This window comes from Haemaphysalis longicornis, unplaced genomic scaffold, assembly GCF_048455015.1.
Source record: "Haemaphysalis longicornis isolate Haplotype H1 unplaced genomic scaffold, Haemaphysalis longicornis Haplotype H1 scaffold_1, whole genome shotgun sequence".
Lineage (NCBI taxonomy): Eukaryota > Metazoa > Arthropoda > Arachnida > Ixodida > Ixodidae > Haemaphysalis > Haemaphysalis longicornis.
The window spans coordinates 4,812,093-4,835,156 of NW_027526203.1; the positions used below are offsets into that span (position 1 = coordinate 4,812,093).

The 23,064-nt window shown below is 46.8% G+C and overlaps 1 protein-coding gene across 1 annotated transcript in view; it reads left to right on the forward strand.

The window, feature by feature from the left end:
• The window catches only part of LOC144161013 (uncharacterized), a 270,785-nt gene that overhangs the window by 193,841 nt on the left and 53,880 nt on the right, over positions 1-23,064 (forward strand). The window contains exons 45-55 of the mRNA XM_077692158.1: positions 270-377; positions 3,407-3,514; positions 7,044-7,151; positions 7,404-7,457; positions 7,639-7,692; positions 11,548-11,601; positions 11,816-11,923; positions 11,999-12,052; positions 12,536-12,589; positions 13,733-13,786; positions 16,179-16,286. Coding sequence (XP_077548284.1) covers positions 270-377; positions 3,407-3,514; positions 7,044-7,151; positions 7,404-7,457; positions 7,639-7,692; positions 11,548-11,601; positions 11,816-11,923; positions 11,999-12,052; positions 12,536-12,589; positions 13,733-13,786; positions 16,179-16,286 — 864 coding nt within the window. The remainder of the gene's footprint in view (positions 1-269; positions 378-3,406; positions 3,515-7,043; positions 7,152-7,403; positions 7,458-7,638; positions 7,693-11,547; positions 11,602-11,815; positions 11,924-11,998; positions 12,053-12,535; positions 12,590-13,732; positions 13,787-16,178; positions 16,287-23,064) is intronic.

Genomic DNA, 23,064 nt, shown 5'->3' on the forward strand with positions numbered 1-23,064 from the left:
TCCATTTGCAAACACAACAGTTGTACTGGGCAACCAGGAAGTGGATACGTTACTTCGGTAGCTGAAGTCAGATTTCGTAGACTTTGTCCCCGACCGTACATGGGTCAGCCGGCTTCCCATTGTACTCTAGACAAATGTCGGGAATGGTGCCAACCGCAGCCGCAATAGAGAGACGGTTCGAATTTTTATTGTATCTTCAATCTTTTGACTCGTCGGTTACGCACTCGTGGTTGGCGTCGTGTTGTGCAATCTTCGCGCCGTCTCTTCAGGGTCTCCCAGGCCCACGTGGTGTGAAAGGAGACAAGGGTGACATTGGCAAGAAGGGGCCTACCGGGCCGGCTGGCATGCCTGGCGATACGGGCCCCGTAGGGGCGAAGGTAAGACGCATGACGTGCGTGTGTTTCGCGAGCCGCGCTTAGTGTGGGATTTCCCGGAAGTCTATCTTTGTTTGCATATGCAAAATTGATTCGCGAAGCAGCTTGCGTGCGTAACGCCTGTGTAAAGAAAGCTGCACACTTTTTGCAAAGGCGCCAGAATGTTTAGTATCTGGCAAGGCCTTTATCATTGTGTGCCGTCGGAAGCTGAAGTGTCCTGGCGCGAAATGTAATGAGTCGACGATATTTGCGTTCGCATGTATGCTAATCATTTTCTCTTAAGACGCGAGCCATTTTCCTCCCTCTTAGTGTAAGAGGCGGCACGCGCACTACAAATTTGATGAATTTCGTTCACAGGGCATGAAAGATTTTTTTCGGCCCCAGTTCTGCTGTAAACAATGAAGGACCATAATTACCTGTAATAAAAAAACGACGTGGGCAACGCCGCCCAAACAAAACTTAAATTAGGAGCCCACTGGAGCTACCGGGTTCGTTGCAAATTATATTTGTTCGTGCAGCTTAATCGCGCACAAAAATAGGTTTTTGGAAGGATCATAAGTCGATTGTTTTGTTAAAATTGCATGATTCGTTTAACTTGTAACAGGGGGACGTAGGTGAACGCTTTGACATTGTATGTAGTAAATTCTGTAGCCAGGCTTAAGCACCCAGTGGGAGACAAAAATGTTTAAACCCATTTCATTTTATAATAATTTTTTCCGCTCCGGCGAAAGCTGGTCTGGTTCTCTTGATATTGAGACATCAAATTATTATCTGGACATTGCTCCCACAATGAAGTATTTTTTTTTACCCGCCGCCGTGGCTCAGTGGCTAAGGCGTTGTGCTGCTAAGCACGAGTACGCGGGTTCGATTCCCGGCCGCGGCGGCCGGTTTTCTGATGGAGGCGAAAGCCAAAGCGCCCGCGTGTTCGAGATTTCGGCGCACGTTAAAGATTCCCAGGTGGTCAAAATTAATCCGGAGCCCTCCACTATGGTGCGCCTCATCGCCTGCGTTGCGTCGGCGCGTTAAACCCCACAATCAATCAATCAATAAATAAATCAACAAAGAATTATGTTATTGTATCCTTCGGAATGACGGGGGACGAAATAGACCTAGGCTCATGATTAAGTTCGCCCAAGTGCAAGCTGATTACGGGTCGCCAGCTGTAGAACATAGTGGCTACCTAAACAAACATATGTGACGACCACACAGGATCTAACGAGCGCGGGATCTCAAGTGATCTTTACTTTACGTGGGAAATAAGCAGGTAGGTTTTACTATGAATGCGGGAGCATAAGTCACACCACGACGAGCAATTACTTCCTGTATTTTTTGGTACACGTTTATCTTGCGCTGTTAGAATGAAGCACGCTAAAAAATCGCCGTGTGTGGGCTTCACCACAACGCTTGAGAAAGATGAATCAGCTTGACCAATCAGCTTGGCGAATCAGCCAATTTGGCGAATGATAAGGCCTAGCATGCTATTTAAAATGACTCTGCAACACTTCTGGTAAACGCTTTCATACTTTCCTCCGCGTCTGGAAGCACTGCGAAAGCAATAGTTATCACCAGCGTGGAGCGCCACTGCGTGATTTGCTCGTAGCAGCAGATACGCCTTCCGTTTCTGTTTTGATTTTGTAGCTTTCTCTTACAGTGAAGGTGTTAGCCTGTAATTAGTGGGAAAATTTCTGTCGTAAATAAAAAACCCAGACAGGACCCAGCAGTTCTCGCCTAAGACGCCGAGCGCGGGCGACAGACTAATCCGGCACACATAATAGAGCTCAGTATTAATTTAAAAAAACCACAACACAACTATCAAAACCGCATTATGAATGATAAGGCGTCTGTGAACAATGCGACCACCATGTTAAACATAATCGTCACCACCTGTTGCTGGTTTGTAGATTTTGTTTGAAGGCTAGGCAGTAGTAGTCTCACTACATGGAGCAGTTCTTGCCCAAGACGCCGAGCGCATGCGTCGGATTAGGCAGGAGCGCAGCGACAAGCCCGCCGAGACGACTATAAACATTTCATACCCTCCCCCGTCAGCATTTGTAGTGGTTTGCAACAGCTTCGCTGGACATCCACTTTCGCTAGGCCGAATGGCGACCATTTTTTTATGTCGCTGTCAAATGCATTCATTAATGAAACTAAAGGAAAGCCGGTAAATAGCCGCTACACCACTATAATGATGAAATTGCAGCGGCCGAAGAACGCCAAGACCGGGAAAGAGAGAAAAATCTTTCGAGAAGTTTCTAAGTTATCTGATCGGCACAGAGCAGTAATTTTTGGCTGAGGTACTTTTCAGCCTTCTAATATGAGTACTGGATGTGTTGGTTGAATACGTTCTACAAGCGTTTAAGATTTCAAAAAGAGTTGCAGTAAGTGTTGCGGGGTCCCTTTAAGTAAAAACATATTCTGCGCAGGGACAACAGCGCAAAGCGTGCATTTGCGATGTTTTGTTCCGTTGTCGCTGCTCAGATTCTATTTCTTTACTTTATTCGTATGCATGACCGCGTCATTCACCAACTTCGCACGTTCGGTCACGCCGATTGGCCGTTCTCAGGCGTTGTGGGGAAGCCCACCAGCGGTGATTTCTTATAATGTGGCACTGCCAGCCGACTAATCCATCTTTTCCCCTTGAATGTTAGGCTGTGGCAGAATTGTCAGGACCCTCTTTATGTTTTTCATATGGCGTAAAAGGACTCCACCTTTAACCAAAACCTCCTCGCAAACTGCGAATTAATCTGTTTTTAGGAATTGCTGCAGTCAAAATGAGATTTAACGTATCGGCTGCTGATGACTTATGCCCTAATATTTTGTATTCGTTGATTAACAGGAGCCAAATATGCACTCTTTTGGGTACGAGGACGAAATTAAAGAAAAGAGGAATTTTGTCTCTGGTACCATTTCTGCAATGACTCTGTGGGCAGGCGAAGTAGCGAAAACGCTCCAGCTTGGAGTCACACTTATTTATGAAACAGTCTTTAGCGGGAGTTACTGCTCGTGTGTTAAGTGTCATTACCCTATAACAGGGTGGCGAAGGCACTCCGGGTTCCCCAGGCCCCGAAGGTCCCCAAGGCCAGAAAGGCGACGATGGACCACCGGGCCTCCCTGGACCCACGGGCAAGGATGGTGAGCCGGTGCGTAATGTTTGCAACCATTGCTGCGCACGACTACAACAGCCTTGCTTCTCCTCGCTTTCGCCGAGCGGAGAAACCGCTCTTGACGACGCACATCGTTGTGTCGTGCCTTTTCCTTGCCAGAAAGTTTGCTCCTTCTTCCAAGGTGGTATGAATAATTCCTCTGTTTGCGTCAAGCAAATTTTACCTTCGTAGGACACAGAGTGACTTCTCTTAATCGCAAATGTGCATTTCACCTTTATGATGGACACGCGGCGAGGTGATTCTTGAAAAAAAAAGGGGGAATCAGACAAAATGCGCAAATCAGCAATTTAATTCTGTCAAGGTGTAGCACTGACTTTACATGCATACTCCAACTGCTTGTTCTAATTTAGACATTTCGTTTTTCGCGGAACTAAATGGGCTTTGAACGTTACCCCTGTTCGCCTTCTGAGTGTTCACTAGCTTCACTCCATTCCAGGTGTCCATTAATCCAGGTTGTTGCCGTCTAGGCCGCCGGAAAGTCTATTTGCATAGCCTTATGTTACAGAGATACCTTTTGGCTCCTCCTACTGTAATTACATGGTACACTTTTCTTGCCGGCAAACAATCATGAAATTTTTAGCGAGCCTAGAGTATGAGGCTGTTTTTTACTGTTGCCGATTGTGTGCTGGCCAATACCGCAGTAGAACCAACTTGAAACGCTTGCATTACAGTTGAGTTATATTCCAGTCGTAACATTAAAAATGAAATCCCGATCTTAACTCCGTTTCTTCACACGCAATGAGCAAGTGAAGTGCATCAATAGGCTTTTTGTGCAAGGTGTTTTTTTTTTCTCCTAGGAGGGTTGGGGGAAGGAGGCAAACCACATTTTGGGCGCGACGCCTAAGGTACAGAGCAGCCTGATACACACCACATAATAAAAAAAAATAATAAATCAGTCCGCGAGACACTACATTCTTTTTAAGCTGCAATTTATGATGTGTTTGGCGATGAATAGCAAAGAGGCAGTCAGTATGCAAATTTCTCACCAAAGATCCTAACGCTGCTGGCATGAGTTCCATTCTTGCTGCAGACGATGAAAGTTTTGAACAAAGAAAAGTGGTTAGAGTTGAAGTCGAGAAAATTTTGCACAACCAAACACGCAATTTACGAGAGCAGCTGGCGGAGTTGTTGCATATTATGTCTATTTTTAAGGCGCTGCTTTGATAGCCACACAAAGGTTGCGGAACGTAGGCGGGAGCTGGGGTTTTCTATACTGCAAATCATAATCGTGTCAGTTCATTGTTGTTTGTTACGAGTTCGTTTCGGCCCAGATTTAATTACGATCAGAAGAGCTAACTATCTTCTGTTTTAAACTGAACTTGTTTGTTCTGCGACCACCGATTTTTTTAAACGGCTGATTTTACTGGCGTCCGCCAATTCCAATTCAACATGTTAGTTTCTGTGACACCAACGCGCAGGGCGGGAAAATTTCGAATAAAGCAAAGTTGTGTGCCGTTTCGCGGTCCCTTCAAGTTTGACCAGTGCTTTCTTTCCCACCTAGCTTTTGATACGAAGTTAATAACCTTTGATTTAGAGCTCCCATTGATGCTTTGCGCCCACCTGCGGACGGCCTTGACCACATAAGGCTTACTGGATTATTAGTCCCAGGATGTTACTCCGTTGTCCCGGAAAGCCCGCTTATTCGTATAAAGATGCAGTGGGGCATTCGCTTTTGGTATATTTTTGTAAGGCGTTTTCTTACGAGGAGAATCCTTTAAGACGGTAAAAACCGAAAGCTTTAAACAACCACAGCAGAAAGTAAAGACAAAAATAGTGACAGCTATAATTCAGGCGTTCCTGCTCAGAGAGTAGATCGTAGAATTCGGCGCAAAAGACGGTTCTTGACAAATCATTTCATTCAATTCTATATAGTTTTAACAGTGATTAAAACCAGACAGTGAGATACTGAACTGAAATTAGAAACGCGATGTGGTAAACAAGCGAACAATGTGCTTGTCAGGTTATAGAGGCGCCATTGAACCGCGTATCTGGTCCCAGATACGCGGTTCCAGAAAGGCTCCAGAATCTCCAGCGGCCATGAAGACAAAATAAAATTCTGTTTAATTTGAAAGGACCTGGCTTCAGTACCTCACTCACTTTACTCCTGCCGCGAAAGACGTTTCTAAACCGAATAAACGCAATTGGTATTAGAATACTTTCAAATTTTGCGCTACGGTGACGTGTCATGGGCAGGAGTGACATCATATGGTACAGAAATAAAAACATAATTTTCAGTGTGTTATCTGCACGTTAACATTCAAGTGATTCGATCAAACCGCACTAGCGGGCTCACTACAATCGTCCGGTCATGTGTCATAGCGATTATTTATGTCTGCGGCCCCCAATCGCCCAAACATGACTCTGTGACGTGATAGAAAAGTTGGCGAAAAGTGGCTAGGGAGTGGACACTGCTTCACATATTTTCTCCAATTTCTCCATTATTTGTTTGAAGTTTCTGATGATTGTTACCATTGTTATCGGGACAAAGCAATCTTTCTAATGAACGAAACTTGTATTTTGTCTTGATGGCCCCTTTAGGTCCTTTCGGGTGCCTTTGAAGCTTTTTTAAATCATGCGAAGCAGTCTATAGTGCACAAAACATTTTCCTGGAAGGAAAGTGCAGCGGTTGAATTAGTCGTTTCTAGTGTGGTGTTAACGGCACTATACAGTATATTGGTCCATGAATTTCTTTCAGTATTTCCCAAACGTCCAGTCCCTTATCCCCTCTTAAAAAACCCGTGTGTAGGCTTTTCTGCAGCCCACATTAATAAAGTCAACTATTGCTGCTGTCAAACAAGCTGAGTGAGCCAGTGACGCGGTCACGCTGAAGATTAAAAGATTAAACCTAAAACTGTGTTCTATCGTTGCACCCAATGCAAGCCTGACGTTTTGCATTGGCCGATGTCACAGAGCACCACCGCGGTGGCTACGTGCCTAATGCGTTGTGCTGCTGATTCCGGGGGCGCGAGTTCGATTCCGGCCGCGGCGGCTGCTTTAGATAGATACGAAAAGCGAAAACGCCCGTGTGTTGATGTTTCGGCGCCTCTTCAAGATCCCCAGGTAATCAGAATTAATCCGAAGCCCTCTACTACGGCGTGCCTCAGAGCACAGGTGTAGCTTCGGTGCGTTAAAACCTCAAATTTTTGAATTTTGATGTCACAGAGTACACCACGCAATACATCAATTGTGTGGGGGGCCTCGTCATTCGTCCAATACGCTCGCTTGGAAGCATCGACTGGGCACACATGTGTATTGGTGCAATGCAAAACAAGCTGCCGGCTTCTTTTTTGCAGTGTGGGCGTGGTGCACGGCAGAGATTTCCTACTTTCACAGAGCAACACAGGTTTCTGCATTTCAAGTCTAAATGGACTTGATCTTGCTCGCTGGATAGTTCAGGAATGCTGCTCTTCGAATTAACCATTGCAATTAACTTATTTTTCTCGGGAAATATACACTCACTACGGCAGTCACGTACCCTTAATGCACCGTTACTTCGTCTTTTCAGGGTGCTAGGGGTCCTCCGGGTCCCAAGGGCGAAGAAGGCAAGACCGGTCTCCAGGGGGTGCCGGGTGTGCAGGGACCGCCAGGACTGGAAGGTCCAAAAGGCCTGCCTGTGAGGGATGTTTTTGGCTTTACCCTTTTGTATCTGGAAACCCTAGATTGGTTGGGCGATATAAAAAAAGAAATAAAATTCGGCACGTTACTTTCATCAAAAACTATCAGCCGGAAATAAAAGTGAAAGTGAATGTAAAATGAGGCTGCTTGAAGCAAATGAAAATAAACCAAGATTCGGTTAATGCATGGAGGTGAAGCTTGTCTATTTAGGTAGTTTGGCCTGCTTAATAGCCATAATGCATCATTTCAGGGGCCACCGGGATTTCCAGGGCCAGCGGGTGAAGCAGGAGTGCCGGGAATAAAGGTGAGAGCAATCGAATCGCGCACGTCTAGCGGAATCACAACTGATAAGAGCCGTTTGCAGCAGAACGATCACATTCGTCCCCGTTCCTAACGAATTAACCATATTCCCAAAATGAATACGCCTTATGGTAACCAAGAGTCTAGACGTGTTCTTAATAGCTACGTATTTGTTTTCTTTACAGGGAGAAAGGGGAACAGATGGAGCTGACGGCCAGCAAGGAGAGCCAGGTCCAATGGTAATTGACTGTTCTCCTACTGAAGATGTACATGCTGAGTCAGTGCGCGGACGTGTGTCCTGGCTTTAGACCGACGCATGCTGTTTATTTGGTGGGTTTAGAGACAAGAGGTTTACATCACCGCCTTCTAAGGAAGAGGCCTTTGACTATTTATGCAAGAAGGAGTCTACTGCATTCATTTGAAAAACGTAGCAGGCCCCGAAAGGCAGTCCTACTATAAATGATGAACGCAGCGTTCACTGGGTGGCCACTGTATTTGAATTCTAATCAACTTCCATAGGCATGGTTCATTGCAGTGCATCCGAGTGACTAATCGTTGCTTGCAAGGGAGAAAACATGGCGAATAACACACCCTGATATACATACGATTTGAGTCTAAAAATGTATTCTGTGTTGTGACATCACAGAACGCAAACCCTCGCGGCCGTATTGCGTAATGTCCCAACGCAGACCTCATATCGTGATCAGCCTGCTGTGATTTTGTAGTTCAAATGGCCGGCCACTCACGGGCGTTGCGTGTGCATCAGACAAACGAAGGCGTTTGAGGAAGTATAGAGCTGCCATATACGCTGATCGCACGGACAATGTACAGACAAGTCTTCCCTCTCACCTGTATAATAGCCTAAACTCCATTACTAGGCGGTGTTACTATCAGTTGTTCACCCGGAAGCAGCTGCGTAAATGTGAGTGGCCGAGATAAAAAAAAACATCTCCGGTCAATTGCTGTTGCAGTGAAGCAATATATCTCTCCAGTTCTCGCGTCCGTGTGGAACGAAAACTCGGGGACTTGTGTTCAGCGTATGAAAAAAAAAGTAAAAAGTAAAAAAGGTCTTAACGCCTCCATATTTTCATGTCCTATACTGCCCCTGACAAAACGTCTTCGCCACAATACATTTCTGATTAGAGGTGAAGCTGACTTTAAAATATTAGTGTGAGCTTGGGTTTTGTAAGCTGGCTTTCCCACATTGTGGGTCGCGAATTGAAGTACGGCCATCTACGCAGGGAGTATGGTTACACACCCGTGTAGACTCCGCTCCACCACCGCCGCATCTTTCCTGAGCCGTGTATACTGCTCGGCATCCACGGCGTCTACCTCACCCCTGCCATTTTTATGTCTACATTTGAAGGCGAAGGGGGGGAGGGGGGGGGGCGAGCACGCGCAAACAGGCTGTATTCGCTCACCGTTGGCATACCCACGTACACAAACTGCGGAGGGGGGGGGGGGGGGGCACGGTGCATCTCACGGCCCGATGCGTCTTGGCTCCTGTCCTCCGTGCTCGAACGGTTTGGTATGGTGTGTTTGCACACACAGTAAGATGCCTACAATGCGGGAGGGGAACGAACAGCCCCGTGTTTGTCTTCTGTAGTAAAACTGTAGTCCTTCCAAGTTTAATTCAACTAATTAGCTAGGAAGTAGGCTCAATCGCAAATTACAAACATGCTTCGTGCAGTACTTGCACTGGGCCAAGCTTCGCTGGCAATGCTTGTTTACGGAGTGGAAGAACACTGATTTTTTCCGAAATAATTTTTAAGGACCTAGAATATGATGGCAGGTGATCTCCTACACGCGCACTTAGTGGGCTTTTCCCACGGATGTGAGTAGCGGATCGCGCACTGCTGTTGTCTCTTTTGAGGTGAGTCTCTGCTCTATCCGCTGTATGGTTTTCTGCTGTCCTTCATGAGGAGGAAGGCACTGATTCTTATCTAGAGGGGCCATGCCCACTGTATGCTGTCTGTCCATCCGTCATTGTTCTTAACGAGGAGGGGCAGCATCCGCGGTGTCTATAACGTGACGATGACCTGTGATGACCTCTCACTGCTCTCAGGGTAGGGAGGCCGCGATCGGGAACCCAATTATCCGTGCCGCTCCTCTCGCTGCTAGGGAACGGGTCATTTCCAATGTACTAAGGAGTACTTCTCATCTACAATGCTTCGGGACGTCGTACAGACGACAAAGTTTTGCTTGGAGCTATGCACGTACTCCATTTTTGATAAAACGCTTCCATGTGGCGGCAAAAACTGTCTCTTGCGAAAACAGCATGCAGGTGTTAATAATGATCTCGGTTATACGTGCTTACCGAGTTGATGATAAGAAAAACATTCAAAGCGCATTCTTCAAAAGCACGTGCAATAGAGAGGCGTGAGGTTTCACATTATTCTACAGCACGTACGCTGCTTGGAATCACGCTTGAACAATTGTTTAAGGCGGAGGCCTCAGATGTCTGTTTCAGGCATGGGCGTTTTGATTGATAGAAAGTCGTGACGTACAATAAATAGGAGCGCGAGCACGGGAGCGCGCGAGGGAAAAGGGAAACAGCAGTACCAAAGGGCAGTCGGAGGAGAGCCTTGAGAAAGGGTAACAGAGCGTGCCCTGGCAAAGGGAAACAGCAGAGAAAAAGGAGAATAGGCCGCTGCCGCATGTGCAGTGCGGGTCGCCTTTTGAGGTGAATGTAGTGACTGCAACCGGGAAGGACAGAATGCTCCTGGCGATGGAGAGAGAGCGGAACGAGGCTCGGTGGGTGCTCTCCAGGCAGCTGGTCAAGTTATGACGGGCGCGGCCACAAAGTTCAACAGCAGATCAACAGTATGTCCAACTGGGCTTTCAACTTCACATTCGTAAACAGTAAAAAAAGCCTTTCCCGTAATTCGTTTTTCTCTCCGGTTGAAATGAGAAACGTGGTGGAGCAATTCTGTTTCGGGATACAAAGTCTCTGTGTCAAGAAGGACTTATAAGTTCTGGTCTGAGCGAAAATCTTTGTGGGGGTTGATCGGGGCCTCAAAACTACAAGGGTCGGCAGAATTGATTTGTTTTTCACTTTTTGGCTATCTGTTTTAGGTACGATTTTGTGTATCCACTCGAAAGGGAGAATTAAAGTGTTGCGTAAAAGCGCAGAATGGGAACGCCGTATTTATAACTTGTTTACGATAACTAGTCAGACGTCGGTAATTATAATGGAATTCGAATAAATCGAAGTGGTAACGCTGGTGCATTTAACGAGTGGTATGGTATGCATTGTGTTTATGATAAATGCGTATTAAAAAAGATCAGGCTTTATATGCGTAGATGACAGCGCGGTGAAAATAATTACGGACTTTTGGCAAGCACAGCATACACAATAAACACTTCGAAATAGGGAATCCAAGGGAGAGGAAGAAGTAATGCGCGCAAGTGTACCATTCTGGGGAAACGAAAACGCTGGTATAGCAAGCATGTCTTTCGTAAACAGCCATGGAAACAACGGCATAAAACCCCACGCGTCAGAATATACTGTATCCTTTCATGCTACTCGACGCAGAACCTGCGCTGTCGCTCCGTTGCCCTGTGCACCGCAACGCTTTGTTTCAACGCGCATTACGACACGCAAGAGACCACGTCAGGTTTAAAAAAAATGAAAATATATACCAATCCTGCTTAAAAGAGTCCGTAACTTGCGAGTGGTAAAATACATATTGACGCCACAGCATCTACATTGGCTGCAGCCTGTACACGAGTTCAGGGAAGCCTCTGGAGATCATGAACCACCCGCTCTCGCTCTCTGGACGGATGTCGCAGCTGCTTTTACGAATTTGCAATGCCACAGCGGCTAGTACACACCCACGTCTGGATCCTTACGCAGCAGTTTACGTCTAAGAAAATTTAAACAGACGAAACATCATTTGGATGGAATTAAGCGCAGCAATTTTTTGCGGTACAAATACATATAACTTTGCTGGGACCAATGACCACGTTCAAATCATGCATCAGTTTGAATTATGCTATTTTGAATTACGAGGTTCGACTGTGATTACTTTAGTGTAAGACCTCTTAATCCCTGTGAGAAGGTTTCGTAATACCGGTTTCTGTTTTTCCAACAGGGTCCTAAGGGCGAAATGGGAAAAATGGGTGTGTCTGGCGCTCCCGGAAAACCGGTAAGGCTTCTCATACTGGGTAGGTAAGGCTTGGTATCCCCTAATATGAATAATCTCTTCGCGAAAGAATAGTGTTCTGGCGAGCGAAAATAAGCACCTTGCTCCTGACTTGCTAGCGGGCAACGTAGTATACCGCAATCCCCCCCCCCTCGCCCCCCCCCCCCGTTTCCCTATTTGACTCATTGAACGAATTTCCCTCCATGTCGTGGTTAAGGGTCCAATGGGTCCAGCAGGACTCCAAGGTGATGTCGGCCTACCAGGCGAAAAAGGAGACAAAGGCCAGACAGGACCCGAAGGTCTTCAGGGTCCTACAGGACCAGCGGTAAGCGCTTTTATTCCAGTTGTGCTGTCAAATGAAGACATGGGATGCGGAAGTCACGCCTGTCTCTTTCCCTAGGGTGCGCCAGGGCCGACGGGTCCGGCAGGACTGAGAGGCTCCCCGGGACCCGCAGTGAGTGCATCGCCGCTTACTGGCCTGCCAGTGCTTATAGCCAACACGTTTGTGTCGGAAAGAAGAATGTCTACAATAGGCGGTGGAAGATTATATTTTTCTGCAGTTAGACTTGAAATTGGGGGCAGGAAACTCTTTCTGCTACCTGCTACCCATGTTTGTAACGTACAGCAATTGCAAGCCCTCCCATAAGCCGCGGGTTGACCTCTTCAGTATTCCTCAAAGGCTTATGTTTCTCGCTGCACGCACCACTCCACGCACACTCTACCACTCTACCATTCCACGCACGCCTTTTATGGTTTAAGTAGCAGGCCTTTTTGTTTCTAAGATTGTACCGAAGCGTGCGAGTAAATAATTGCCTCTCCCACGCACACCGCTGTGTATCAGCGATAATGTTTTTACCTTTGCACGCATATCTATGTTTTTTCTTCTGGCTAAGTTGGGTGTATACTGACGGCAACTATGCACACATTATTTTTGTAGGGTGACGTTGGAGCGCCTGGACTAGTGGGAGCACCCGGCCAACCTGGAAGCGTGGTAAGTGACGCCGAAATGAATTTCTGGGCATTCCACGTGTTTTGGTTGCCGAACAACGGCGTGAATTCCTTCAATTTTCTTTGTTTGCAGGAATGCTTGCACCCATACAGTCACGGTAAAATATGCCCATCCGAGAAATAGCACTAGAGGCAGAAATGTTGCTAAAACAAGCGATTTTAACGACCAGTTGCAAATCGCGACTGGAATTATTCAATCAAAATTGAACAGGGGCTGCAAATTTTCTTCTTGCTCTAGAAACGCGGTATCGTCGCCAATGAAGGCGGGGCCAGTAGTAACCCTCGTTTGCGTAGTTTTTACAGACGGAAGACTTAACATTATTCGACACATTTTTCGAAAATGTATATCCTTGTTATGTACTGAAGCCTAGACTCTAGATTTCAATGCGTTGATGGAAAGACGTTTTTCAGAGCCAATAAACTTGGTCTTCAGAGAAGATAGCCTTTCATTAACAGCGCTACGTGCATGCCGCGGTGGCTCCGTGGCTAAGGCGTTGTGCTGCTGATCCCAAGGACGCGGGTTCGATTCTCGGCCGTGATGGCCGCTTTTCTGTTGGAGGCAAAAAGCGAAAACACCGGTGCGCTCGAGATTTCGGCGCACGTTAAAAATCCTCAGGTGGTAAAAATTAATCCGGAGCCCTGCACTACGGCGCTCCTCAACGACTGTGTATACCGTCGGCGCGATAAACCTCGTAATCAATCAACCAGTCCTGACTTCCTTTACGGTCAGCATTTGCTTACAGTGGTTCTACAGCAGTCGAAACCAGCCGGTGATTTGTTGGAGGAGTATAAATCAACAATCAATTTGTAGAAAGGATTTAGAGGCGAACGAACAAACGAACTGCCGTGAAGAGAAGGGAGATATTAGACAACAAAGCCAATGCGTGCGAAGTTATGGTCACTAAGTGGGCGAGCATATAAACTTTGTACTCCAATAGAAAAGGCAAGAGTTATCTGAAAGGCGCCGTCGTCAAAAGGAAGTATTCCGAGGCAGTTTAACAAAATAGGTCTCTACGTATACTGAGCTTAGCATAAAGAGCGCTAATTCCGAGTAAAGTGCACCTACTGATATCGAGAAATATACCCGGCCCACCCTAACTCGTGGTATGAATCTCGTTTCTTCCAGGGTCCGCCTGGTGACAAAGGCATGAAGGGTGATCGAGGCAAGCGGGGACCCAAGGTATAGTGGAAGCGCAAGCCCACACCATGCGCACTCTATGCACTAACATGGAGTGTGTATGTGCTATTGATGGTGTGACAGGTTTCTTTGTCTCGGATAATCTATCTAAGGGTGTTGTTTTTAAAATAACTCCTGGTTTTGCACTCAAATGCAGCGTAAGTTTTGTAAATATGGGGAATATGCTTAAGGAATATTCAACGTTCGGTTCATGATCACCTGTTACACAACACGTTGCGCACAGAGGGGAGGAGACAAGGTTCAGCTTATGAAGCCACGCCGGTGCCCGCGCTGAGTTGTCCGGATGCGGAACAGTAGGGATGCCTCTGTCTTCTTCATTCCTTTGGTAACACGTGGTTGGTGTTGTAGTCGCCAAAGAGATCGGAACTGTTCTTTAATGACGGTTTTCAAAATGCGCCGTTCGTCTGGAGCCCCTTTCAGAAAACGAGTACAAGATGTCGCTTCACGGGCCAACTTGTCGGCGGCTTCGTTTCCAAGCACTCCTTTGTGGGAAGGAACCCACTAAGGGGTGAACGCTAAGGCAGTTTTCATTTAGCTGCTAAAGAAGACGCAAGGAACATTGGAAAGCTTTATCTGCGGGAAATCCAAGGTGCAAAAGTTGAAGGGCTGACTTGGAATCCGTTAGAATTACCGCACGCCGCACCCGATGCCATTTGATCTTTTTCAAGGCTGCCTCAATCGCTATACATTCCGCCGTTGTTGATGGCGTCACATGGTCAATGCAAGCCGCCCAGGAAAAGTTCATGCCGGGAATCACAAAGGCCGCTGCGCTAGTATGGAATTCTATTTCGACAAATCCATCCGTAAACATGTGAACACAATCTCCGTACAACCGGTCCAAGTGCTCAAGTGGTAACGTTCTCGCTTCAGCCACTGGTGTAAATCTCTTCGAGCGAATTCCCGGGATGGCGAGCTGACACTCCAAACTCTCTATATAAAACCACGGCGGTTCCAAGTGATTTTGATTCTTCCGCCATCGCGGCTAGAGAACGCTCAGAATGTAGGGTGCCGCGTGTATGCGAGATTCCACCCTTAAGCGGAGACGCCTGAGCAATGCCATACCGGCATCGGACTCTCCCAGCCGGACGAGCTGCAAGAGCAGCCGCTGAGACGCCATCAAGCGGAGCGGGGGAAAATGTGACTCGTCCAGCACCTTCTTGTTTGCCGCCGCCTGGGGAACTGCTGCAGATATGTTAACGCCCCGTCGGTGCAGTACTTCCAGACGAGCATACTGGGACTGCCGAGAGAATGCGACGGAGCGGTTAGCTTTGTTTAAAGAACTTCGAAGGAGAGGCGATCCGCATGCCTCTTTGGACAATGTCCTTTTCCCTAAAGGCCATTGGATTACAAGAAGAGACATTTCGCGCCTGATCCTCCGGTTTTTGAGGGACGTAAGCCTCAATGACTCCTGGTGATTTCCCGCGCATTGCGGTAAAAAGGTGCTGAAAGGGAGAGCAATTGCTGGCATACCACGCCAGGCTAGGTCCATCCGTTAGTAAATATCACCCCCCCCCCCTCGGTCCATAATAAATGCGGAAATTAATGTAGTATCCTTAAAATTCGGTCGCAGGAGAAAGAAATTACAGGCCGGATATTATCAGGATTTCATTGATAAAAAATTACCAACCTCGCTGATTAAGCGCAGCAGCTTTAAAAATATAACAAGGTTGTTTTAACATAGGTTGTTTTACCTGTTCAATTAAAGGGACTCTGCAGCACTTCCGGTAAACGCTTTCGCTCTTTCCTTCACGTCTAGAAGCACTGTGAAAGCTATACGTATGGCCAGCACGGACCGGCACTGCGTGATTTGCTCGTCGCAGCAGACTAGCCGCCTTCCGTTTCTGCTTTGCTTCGTGGCTTTTTTCCAAAGTGGCTATGGAATGCGCTTATTGCTGCGACAAAGCTGCAGTGAGGCGATTCGAGCGCTCAAAGAACGCCAAGACTCGGGAAATATTTCGGGTATAGGTTTTCAAGTTATCTGATGGGCATAGAGCAGTAATTTTTGGCTGAGGTACTTTGTGACCCCCTAATCTAAGTACTGGGTGTGTTGGGTGACTACGTTCTGCGAGCATTTAGGGTTCAGAAAAACGTTGAAAAAAGTGTTGCAGGGTCCCTATAACTCCGAACGCGGCCGTGCTAGTGTTTTGTGTTGTATGTTTTATGGAAGAACAGGCAGAACTAGTGTCTTTGACTGTCTGAGAATTGCTCCTCTTCTCTGCTCACATCATAGGATTTCCGGTGCTAAACGGTCCTCGTGAATTAATTCTGTTAGCACGCACCTGACGGATTTACGGGCTTTTCCATCCAGGTGGCCACGTTTGCTACACGTAACGTGTTTTCTGCCGTTCTTAGGCTGACATCTTGTTTCCCGCAGGGCCACAGCGGCTTGTTGGGCCGTACCGGGGCCAAGGGCGACGTGGGCGAGAAAGGAGAGAAAGGACAACGCGGAGACACCGGACTTCCAGGACCTCCGGGAGCGCAGGTTCAGTAGCAGTATTTGCTAGACTATGCATGATTAAGAACAAATATCGCGTGTTCTTTTACCTTTTTTTACCGAGTGAGATAGAACGTACGGGTTTTGCAGCTGAAAGCACAGAACGTTCCGTTCTTCTTTTCTGCTACCAGGATCGACGGTATTAAAAAAATCATGAACGCACACATAAGGGTGTCGTTATTCAAGTATGAAATAATTTTGATAGTGCAGTTAGACAGCATTAATTGTAGTTAATTGTAGTTAAACAGCAGTCAAAGAAGACAGCAAAAGTGCAGGCAATGTAAAACTAAACAGTACCTTTACACAGCAGTGTGAAAACAAAAAGAAATGCTTAAGAACACGACAATTATGTAAATATATTTGAAAATGGGGGAATCAACACACAGGAATGTCACATAAAATATATGACATTAAATGGTGAGTGACAAAAATCTACAAGAAAATAAAACTAGAATGGGCTCAGGGAAATGTGCTTCTGAGATTTGTTTTGGGTGTATTTAGTTCAGTTGACCGATATATGGGCGTTGACTCCATGCATTTCTACTTCAAAGCTATCGAAAGTGTTCCTAAGCTACTATTGAAAATAGTTTGTAGGGGACTTTTCAACTCCATGATGCGCGGGGGCCGACGTGCGCCAATTAGGTTCGATCGCAGAACTTGTTGACGCAATACAAAAGCGGAAGCTTTCACCCTCGTTCCTTGCTCTTATACACGTTTACGCGTCGTTACGGGCCACCAACGTTTACGACTTTATGCGAAAGGCAAATCGAGTAATTTTTTCCTACTCAGTTATGTCCACGGCATGATGACGACACGTTTGAAAGTAGGTAGTGAGGTCCTGTTAAAAAAATGTTACAGATGGTTTGGATGCACTCACCACGCTATATCTTGCGAAATATTGCCCTGCCCGTACAGCACGATGTAGTTGTGCTGTATGGGCATGTATCCCTGGGCATGTATCACGTTGCGTCCATTCGGAGTTCACACAGGGTATTCACAGTACATGCACATTATTTTTCTGATCAAACGTTTAACACTTGCATGAAGTAATTTGATTGATTGACTGAATTATTTATCTTTCGGAAATGACCGAGTTGATTTGTCGTTTCATAAAACGCGGTTAACTTGGTGGCACATAGTGGCACATTATGTGCCCACTATCAGCGAGCTTGATTCGAGCTGCAGAGGACATCTACAATTGTGTTGCTGGAGATTAGGCGTGAAAGCGTCTCCTCACCGTTCTCGTCCCTTTGTGTATTTTCTTTTTACATACGTTACTGTGACTAAGAGCAGTGACCAAGCACCATTGATAGGTCAATCCTTAGGGTTAACCTTTGGTAGCCCTAGCGTCAAGCTCAACGACCTGCGAAGCACAGTTAAACCAATTGTACGTCAAGCTGCGGGTACCGTTTGATGACGTTAGAGCTCAAAGCGTAATGTTAGGCCTAAGGCCAGGCCGGCGTATAATCGCTTGCCACCTCCTTGCTGCGGCCTCAACTATTCGAATGGCTCCTTGGCAGTGTTAACTTTCTTGCCAAGGCTTCATCTGAAATCCGCGATATCCAGGGAGGTTGAGTATGAGGGTTGTTGCACTAAACTGAGGCGGTGGTACATTCGAACAACAACAAAAAAGAACTAGAGTACGCGAGAAGAGATTCTCAGTACGCTTCTAAGTTTTCTCTTCCCCAAGACGCGGGCCTTTATGTTTTTTTTTTTTCGGGGCGGGGGGGGGGGGGGGTGGCTATTTCAAATTTCAACTAAGTAACTCAAGTAGGGTGTGTTATTTAGATTGCTGTTCTTGTTATAATAATCCACCGCGGTGGTTTGGAAACACATCAAAAAAATTAAGTGTATCCGTAAAAAAATGTATCCGTAAGAACCAGCACACAGGTTTTCAAGGTAGAATGAATCAAATGGATGGCAAAAGGCCCGTGATACGGGCCCTAATTTCAAAATTTAAAGGGGTTCTGAAAGGCGTTTTGAGCACACTAAAGGAACCAGCGTAATTGTTAGGTTGGGTGGTCAACGTCATCTGTGCCAAGTATAACATTTTTACGTGCAGCGGAAAGCTCAAACTTTCATTCCAAAGTTCGTTGCCGTGTTCCCTCCCTTTCCTGCGTGCTTTTGGGCTCCGCCATTTTCCCGCATGTACGTCTTCGATTCTCCCACGTGCGATACGAGGCAGAAATGTTGCAATTGGACGGATTTTTCTTTCACTTCCGGCAAAGATAAGCTTCGCTTGCTCAGCTTCGATGGGTCACGGCGGCATCTTTGGTTAATTAGCGCTTCTTTCAGCACACTTAACGCTATCGTGTTCGTCTATATTTATCATTTTTTTAACTCTATTACCATGCTTCTCGTCAAGGCGCGCTGGCTAGGCCGACACGACGACGACACGACGGCGTCGCCGACTTCCTCGTTGGCAGACCAGACCACCTTGTCACACGACGACGACGGCGACACGAACACGTCGGCCCATCGAACGTCCGCGTGGTGTGACTGTCTCGCTGATCGAAGACGACGACAATACCGATTAGCCGAACGGTCATTAGGAATCGATGGAGAAGTGAAAACTGCTCCCCGACAACATTCGTGCCATAATGAGAGTGTAATAGACATAGTAAGGTCCATGAACTTCACAGAGCTCAACACTTGCGCTAATGCGAATCGCATTTCGGCTTACGATCGTAAGCCGAAGTGCGGATCGCATTAGCGCTATATACTTCGGTCGTTCGCTTTGGCGACAATTCGTTTCCCGGAGTTACAAACTGCAAACTACAAACAGCATATTCGTGTGTGACCAGCAACGTTTGTAGAAAACATAACCTCAATTAAGAGCAGAAGAGGAGTTATGGAAGGCTTATTAGGTAAATAAGGCCTCAATATCGACTGACGCTTTTAGCGCAAAGCGTAAAGCAAAAGCACCGAGAGCACTATTTCGGCAAGGCGAAATCACAGGCGCAGCCGAAGCAGTGCTGTTTTCAGTAGATCAGCTACGCTGGGGGCTTTATAGAACCTTTCTGCACAACTGTTATTCAAGAAATGTTCAGTGAACCAGCAAGGAATCCTTGAAATCAGCTAGAAAACATTTATGTGGCACAAAGGGTGGCTGTCAATGTATCATACAGGTTATGTCCGCGTAGTCTCCAGTTTTTTTCGTGGCGCAGTGCATTAAAGCCTCGCTCTCACTCAATCAAAGTCGCGGGTTGAAATCCCGGCAAGGTGTTGGTTTTTATTTCTGTTTTTGTCTTTTAAGTGGCATGGTTTTCGAATCCTAGTGGCGAATTCCAAACAAAAATTTTTGGTTGAACTTTGGAACTACCACATCAAATGCCTATGCATCGTTTAAGTCATAGGCACGATATGTTCAATTTTAAACTCGTGATTTGTATACCGTATATAAAAAAGGCAATTGTACTTTCAGAGGACGAAATAGTGATCTGTGTATTTTGCAAAATTGGTATGTCTTTGTATATAGAGTAAACATATCGTCCTCCCATCCACTTAAACAAGACACGAGGAAGGCTTAGGGGGGGGGGAGGGGGAGGGGAATTAGGGCCGCAGCCGGCAACCAAACCTTCCATATATCGCAATTGGCAGCACTGAGCACGTAAAAAAATGAACGAACAGCCTTTATGGAGAGAAAAGGGGCTCCAGGCCGTCAGGTGAAAAAGTGAAGGTGGAATAATTGCTTTGTGCAAGCATATGCGCAGTCCAACAAAGAGGTAAGCGCGCACGGCTTCAAAACTTGCACCACTCTTCCGAGCCCGCTCCTAATATCTGTTACGGTGTACTTCCCCAGTAGTTAATACACACAGGGTCGCGTAGTAGTTTTCCAGAAAGTAAGGGGGAGGGGGAATGGAATGCCTGACGCACTCTAAAAAATTGGCCGCGTATCTGCTCCTTTCGTTGCAAATGTCGACGCAAGACGATAGTAGACTGGCGCCTCTGGCAAGTAAATGCCGCCCTTGTGTTTCCCGCTCACCTCTCATGCTGTTCCTCTCCCGTCTCGTTCCTCCCAAGAGAACACGCTAGAGGTTTGCTCAAGTCAATTTAAATTTAGCGCGTTCAACTCTTTCAAGTCGGGTGCCTCGATCACAGCGCTGCCGTACGGCGGAGACGCGCGTGAATCGAGGCACCCGGCTACAGCGTTTATAGTACCACGTTGCCCTACTCCACGAGCGTTCCAAGCGGAACGCGAAACCTATCTAGTGGAACCTTCCGTTGCTGTTGCCGTTCTATTGTTTTAAATTCCGCCAGGTAGCGCGGGCAACAGCAGGCGAGGGTTTGTGTGGTTGATGTAGTATTTTATTTGCTATCGCTAAAAGCAGGCATCCGTATTTTTTATAATAAAGGAACACTGCAAATATCACTCATGTATTGATGTTCTGCCTTATATTTGTGTAAAGTCTTGTTCAACAATGTTGACAAGTATGAACATTAACACCGGACTAGACGTTTAGATTTGGCTGTGAGTATATAAGACTATTGCGCAGCGTCTGTGTTGCTTTGGCTGGCTGGCTGAATCGAGTGACAGACAGACAGACCAAACTTTTCCCGTTCAAGTAGCCCAAGATTATCGCCTTTAAAACGTCCCTTTTCCGTATAGGGCTCCTGCGCTGCCCAGAGGCGCTCCACTACCGACTTCCGGGTAGTTCTTTCGGGCAGTACAAATCTGCGGGGGTCCCATAGGATCCCGTGTTGACAGAAGCAAAATGAGCTCGATACTCGTTTGTTTTGCGACATGGTCACCAGCCTATCGCTGGCGCGTCCGATCTCTCCGGGTGAACAACTTGGCATTAAGGAAAAAGAAGCTTTGCAGCGCGAAATACGTTTACAGAGTCGACGAAAGTGCTGGGACGCTGACGGCGTGAACTCCCAGGTTCACCGATCGATGGTCGTATGAAGTGTAATTGAAGTGAAAGCTTCCTGTTTAAACTAATACATTTGGTAACAAGAACTTTGCAATAACAGCCGATCAAAAAATAAAAAAAAGAGTAAGCAATCGGCAATGATTGTGCGTAAAAGTACGCGAGCCCAGCGGACCACAGGCTCGTCTGCTGCGGCGCGCCGCGGTTTTGCGCTCCTCCGCACTTATGCGTGTACTTTCATTAAACACCGCTGGTTTGCGTCGCCGTTACGAATGCGTGGTGCAGCGCTAGTTTGCCTTTTTATTGCGTGGCTCAGTGACAAAATGCAGCGAGCTTCAGAATCGTGAAATCTGTTTTGTGATTCCCAAAGTGGTGGAAAGTGGTCGGGCAAACTGAGGGGCCATTCTGTTTCCTTGCTTGCTCTCACTTTATTTAATTACGCTCTGGCATCATATATTGCCAGTTCGCACTTAATAGACTATGTGGAAGAAAGGAGTCTAAAGGCGCCGTAAAAGAAACAATAACTCTATTTACATGAGACCGATACGAATGTACACCGTTTCCGATCGTCTTCTTCTTCCTTCTCGTTCTGTCGTCTCATAGCTTTCCCTGTGAATCATCCTCTTCTTCATAAATATACAACATCCTGCCCGCCCCGACAAAGAGATGCAGTTAGCCAGCTCCGAACGTTGATCCGTCATTATAGCCTTTCACCCGATTGCCACTCTCCTGGTTCCTCTGGCAGACTCTGCCGACCTAGGTCATCTCGTGGTAAAGTTTGGTTTTCAGAAATCCGTCGTTACTCTGAGCATCCCACCACTCTTGAACTTATTTAACTCGCTTGTGGTTTCGTGAGACAGATACGCCATCATCTGACCTGTTCCGTGATGGGTTAAGTGGCGCTCCATCACGGCTACCCCCATGTTCTTTGGTGTTTGGATGATAACGTCCTCCATTGAGACACTTCACTGCTCCAATCTTGGATCACTCTTTGTGGGGAGCGTTTGTGCCGGAAACTCTTAGACCCTACCTTTGAAGATGATGTACCTTGGTGCCGGTAAATTCTTGCAAGGTTTTTACGTATTGACCTAAGCCGTGTGAATTTTGTTGTTCGCTCTTGGTACTCATGGCTCTCAGGATAGTGTCGGAGTCTGTTGCAAGCTTGATGCCGTTTTCGCAGAGTTGCTCCACCACTGTCGTCACCTTTCCAGTGTTTCGAAGATACGCTCATTTTCTTTTGGTCATCTGGTGCTTTTGCTTCAGAAATCTCTAAACTGTCAAGAGGCCACAATGGCTCAAGAACTTTGCCCGCAGCCTTGTACTTGGTGCTCACTCGCAACCCGCAGACATCCGATGCAACCAGCGATGAACTGAGTACAGACAAGGGCCCGTGAAACATCCAACCGAACATTGAGTTAAGTGCAACTAGACAGTTGTTCCTGGGGTGTCGACGCAATTCTCCTGTCATGACTTTTCAAAGGTGGTCGGCTCCAATCAGAAGACTAATCCCAGGTACAGAATCCATGCCCGGCCGGAGAAGTTTGTCCGCAATTGGCTCACCACTGGTTTCGATCGAAGTAACAAAGTCATGGCAAATGAAGGGAACTTCAATTGCCTCTATAGGGAACACATCGTCGTTGTACTGACTCCGCAAGAACACTTGCACAATACGGCATTTTTTTTTCGATGAATTATTGTTACCGAACACGTGCAGCTGCAGGCTTGTCTTCCCAAGCTCTCTAAGGCGGAGGTTACGGGAAACATCTTCGCGTATGAAGGAGCGCTGATTCCCGCCATCCACTACACCACGGATGTACGCGCATTGTTCAGTTCCTGTAATCCAGAGCCTGTACGTCTGCAGCAGTACATCCGGGTCGACAAGGGGACGAGTTTGG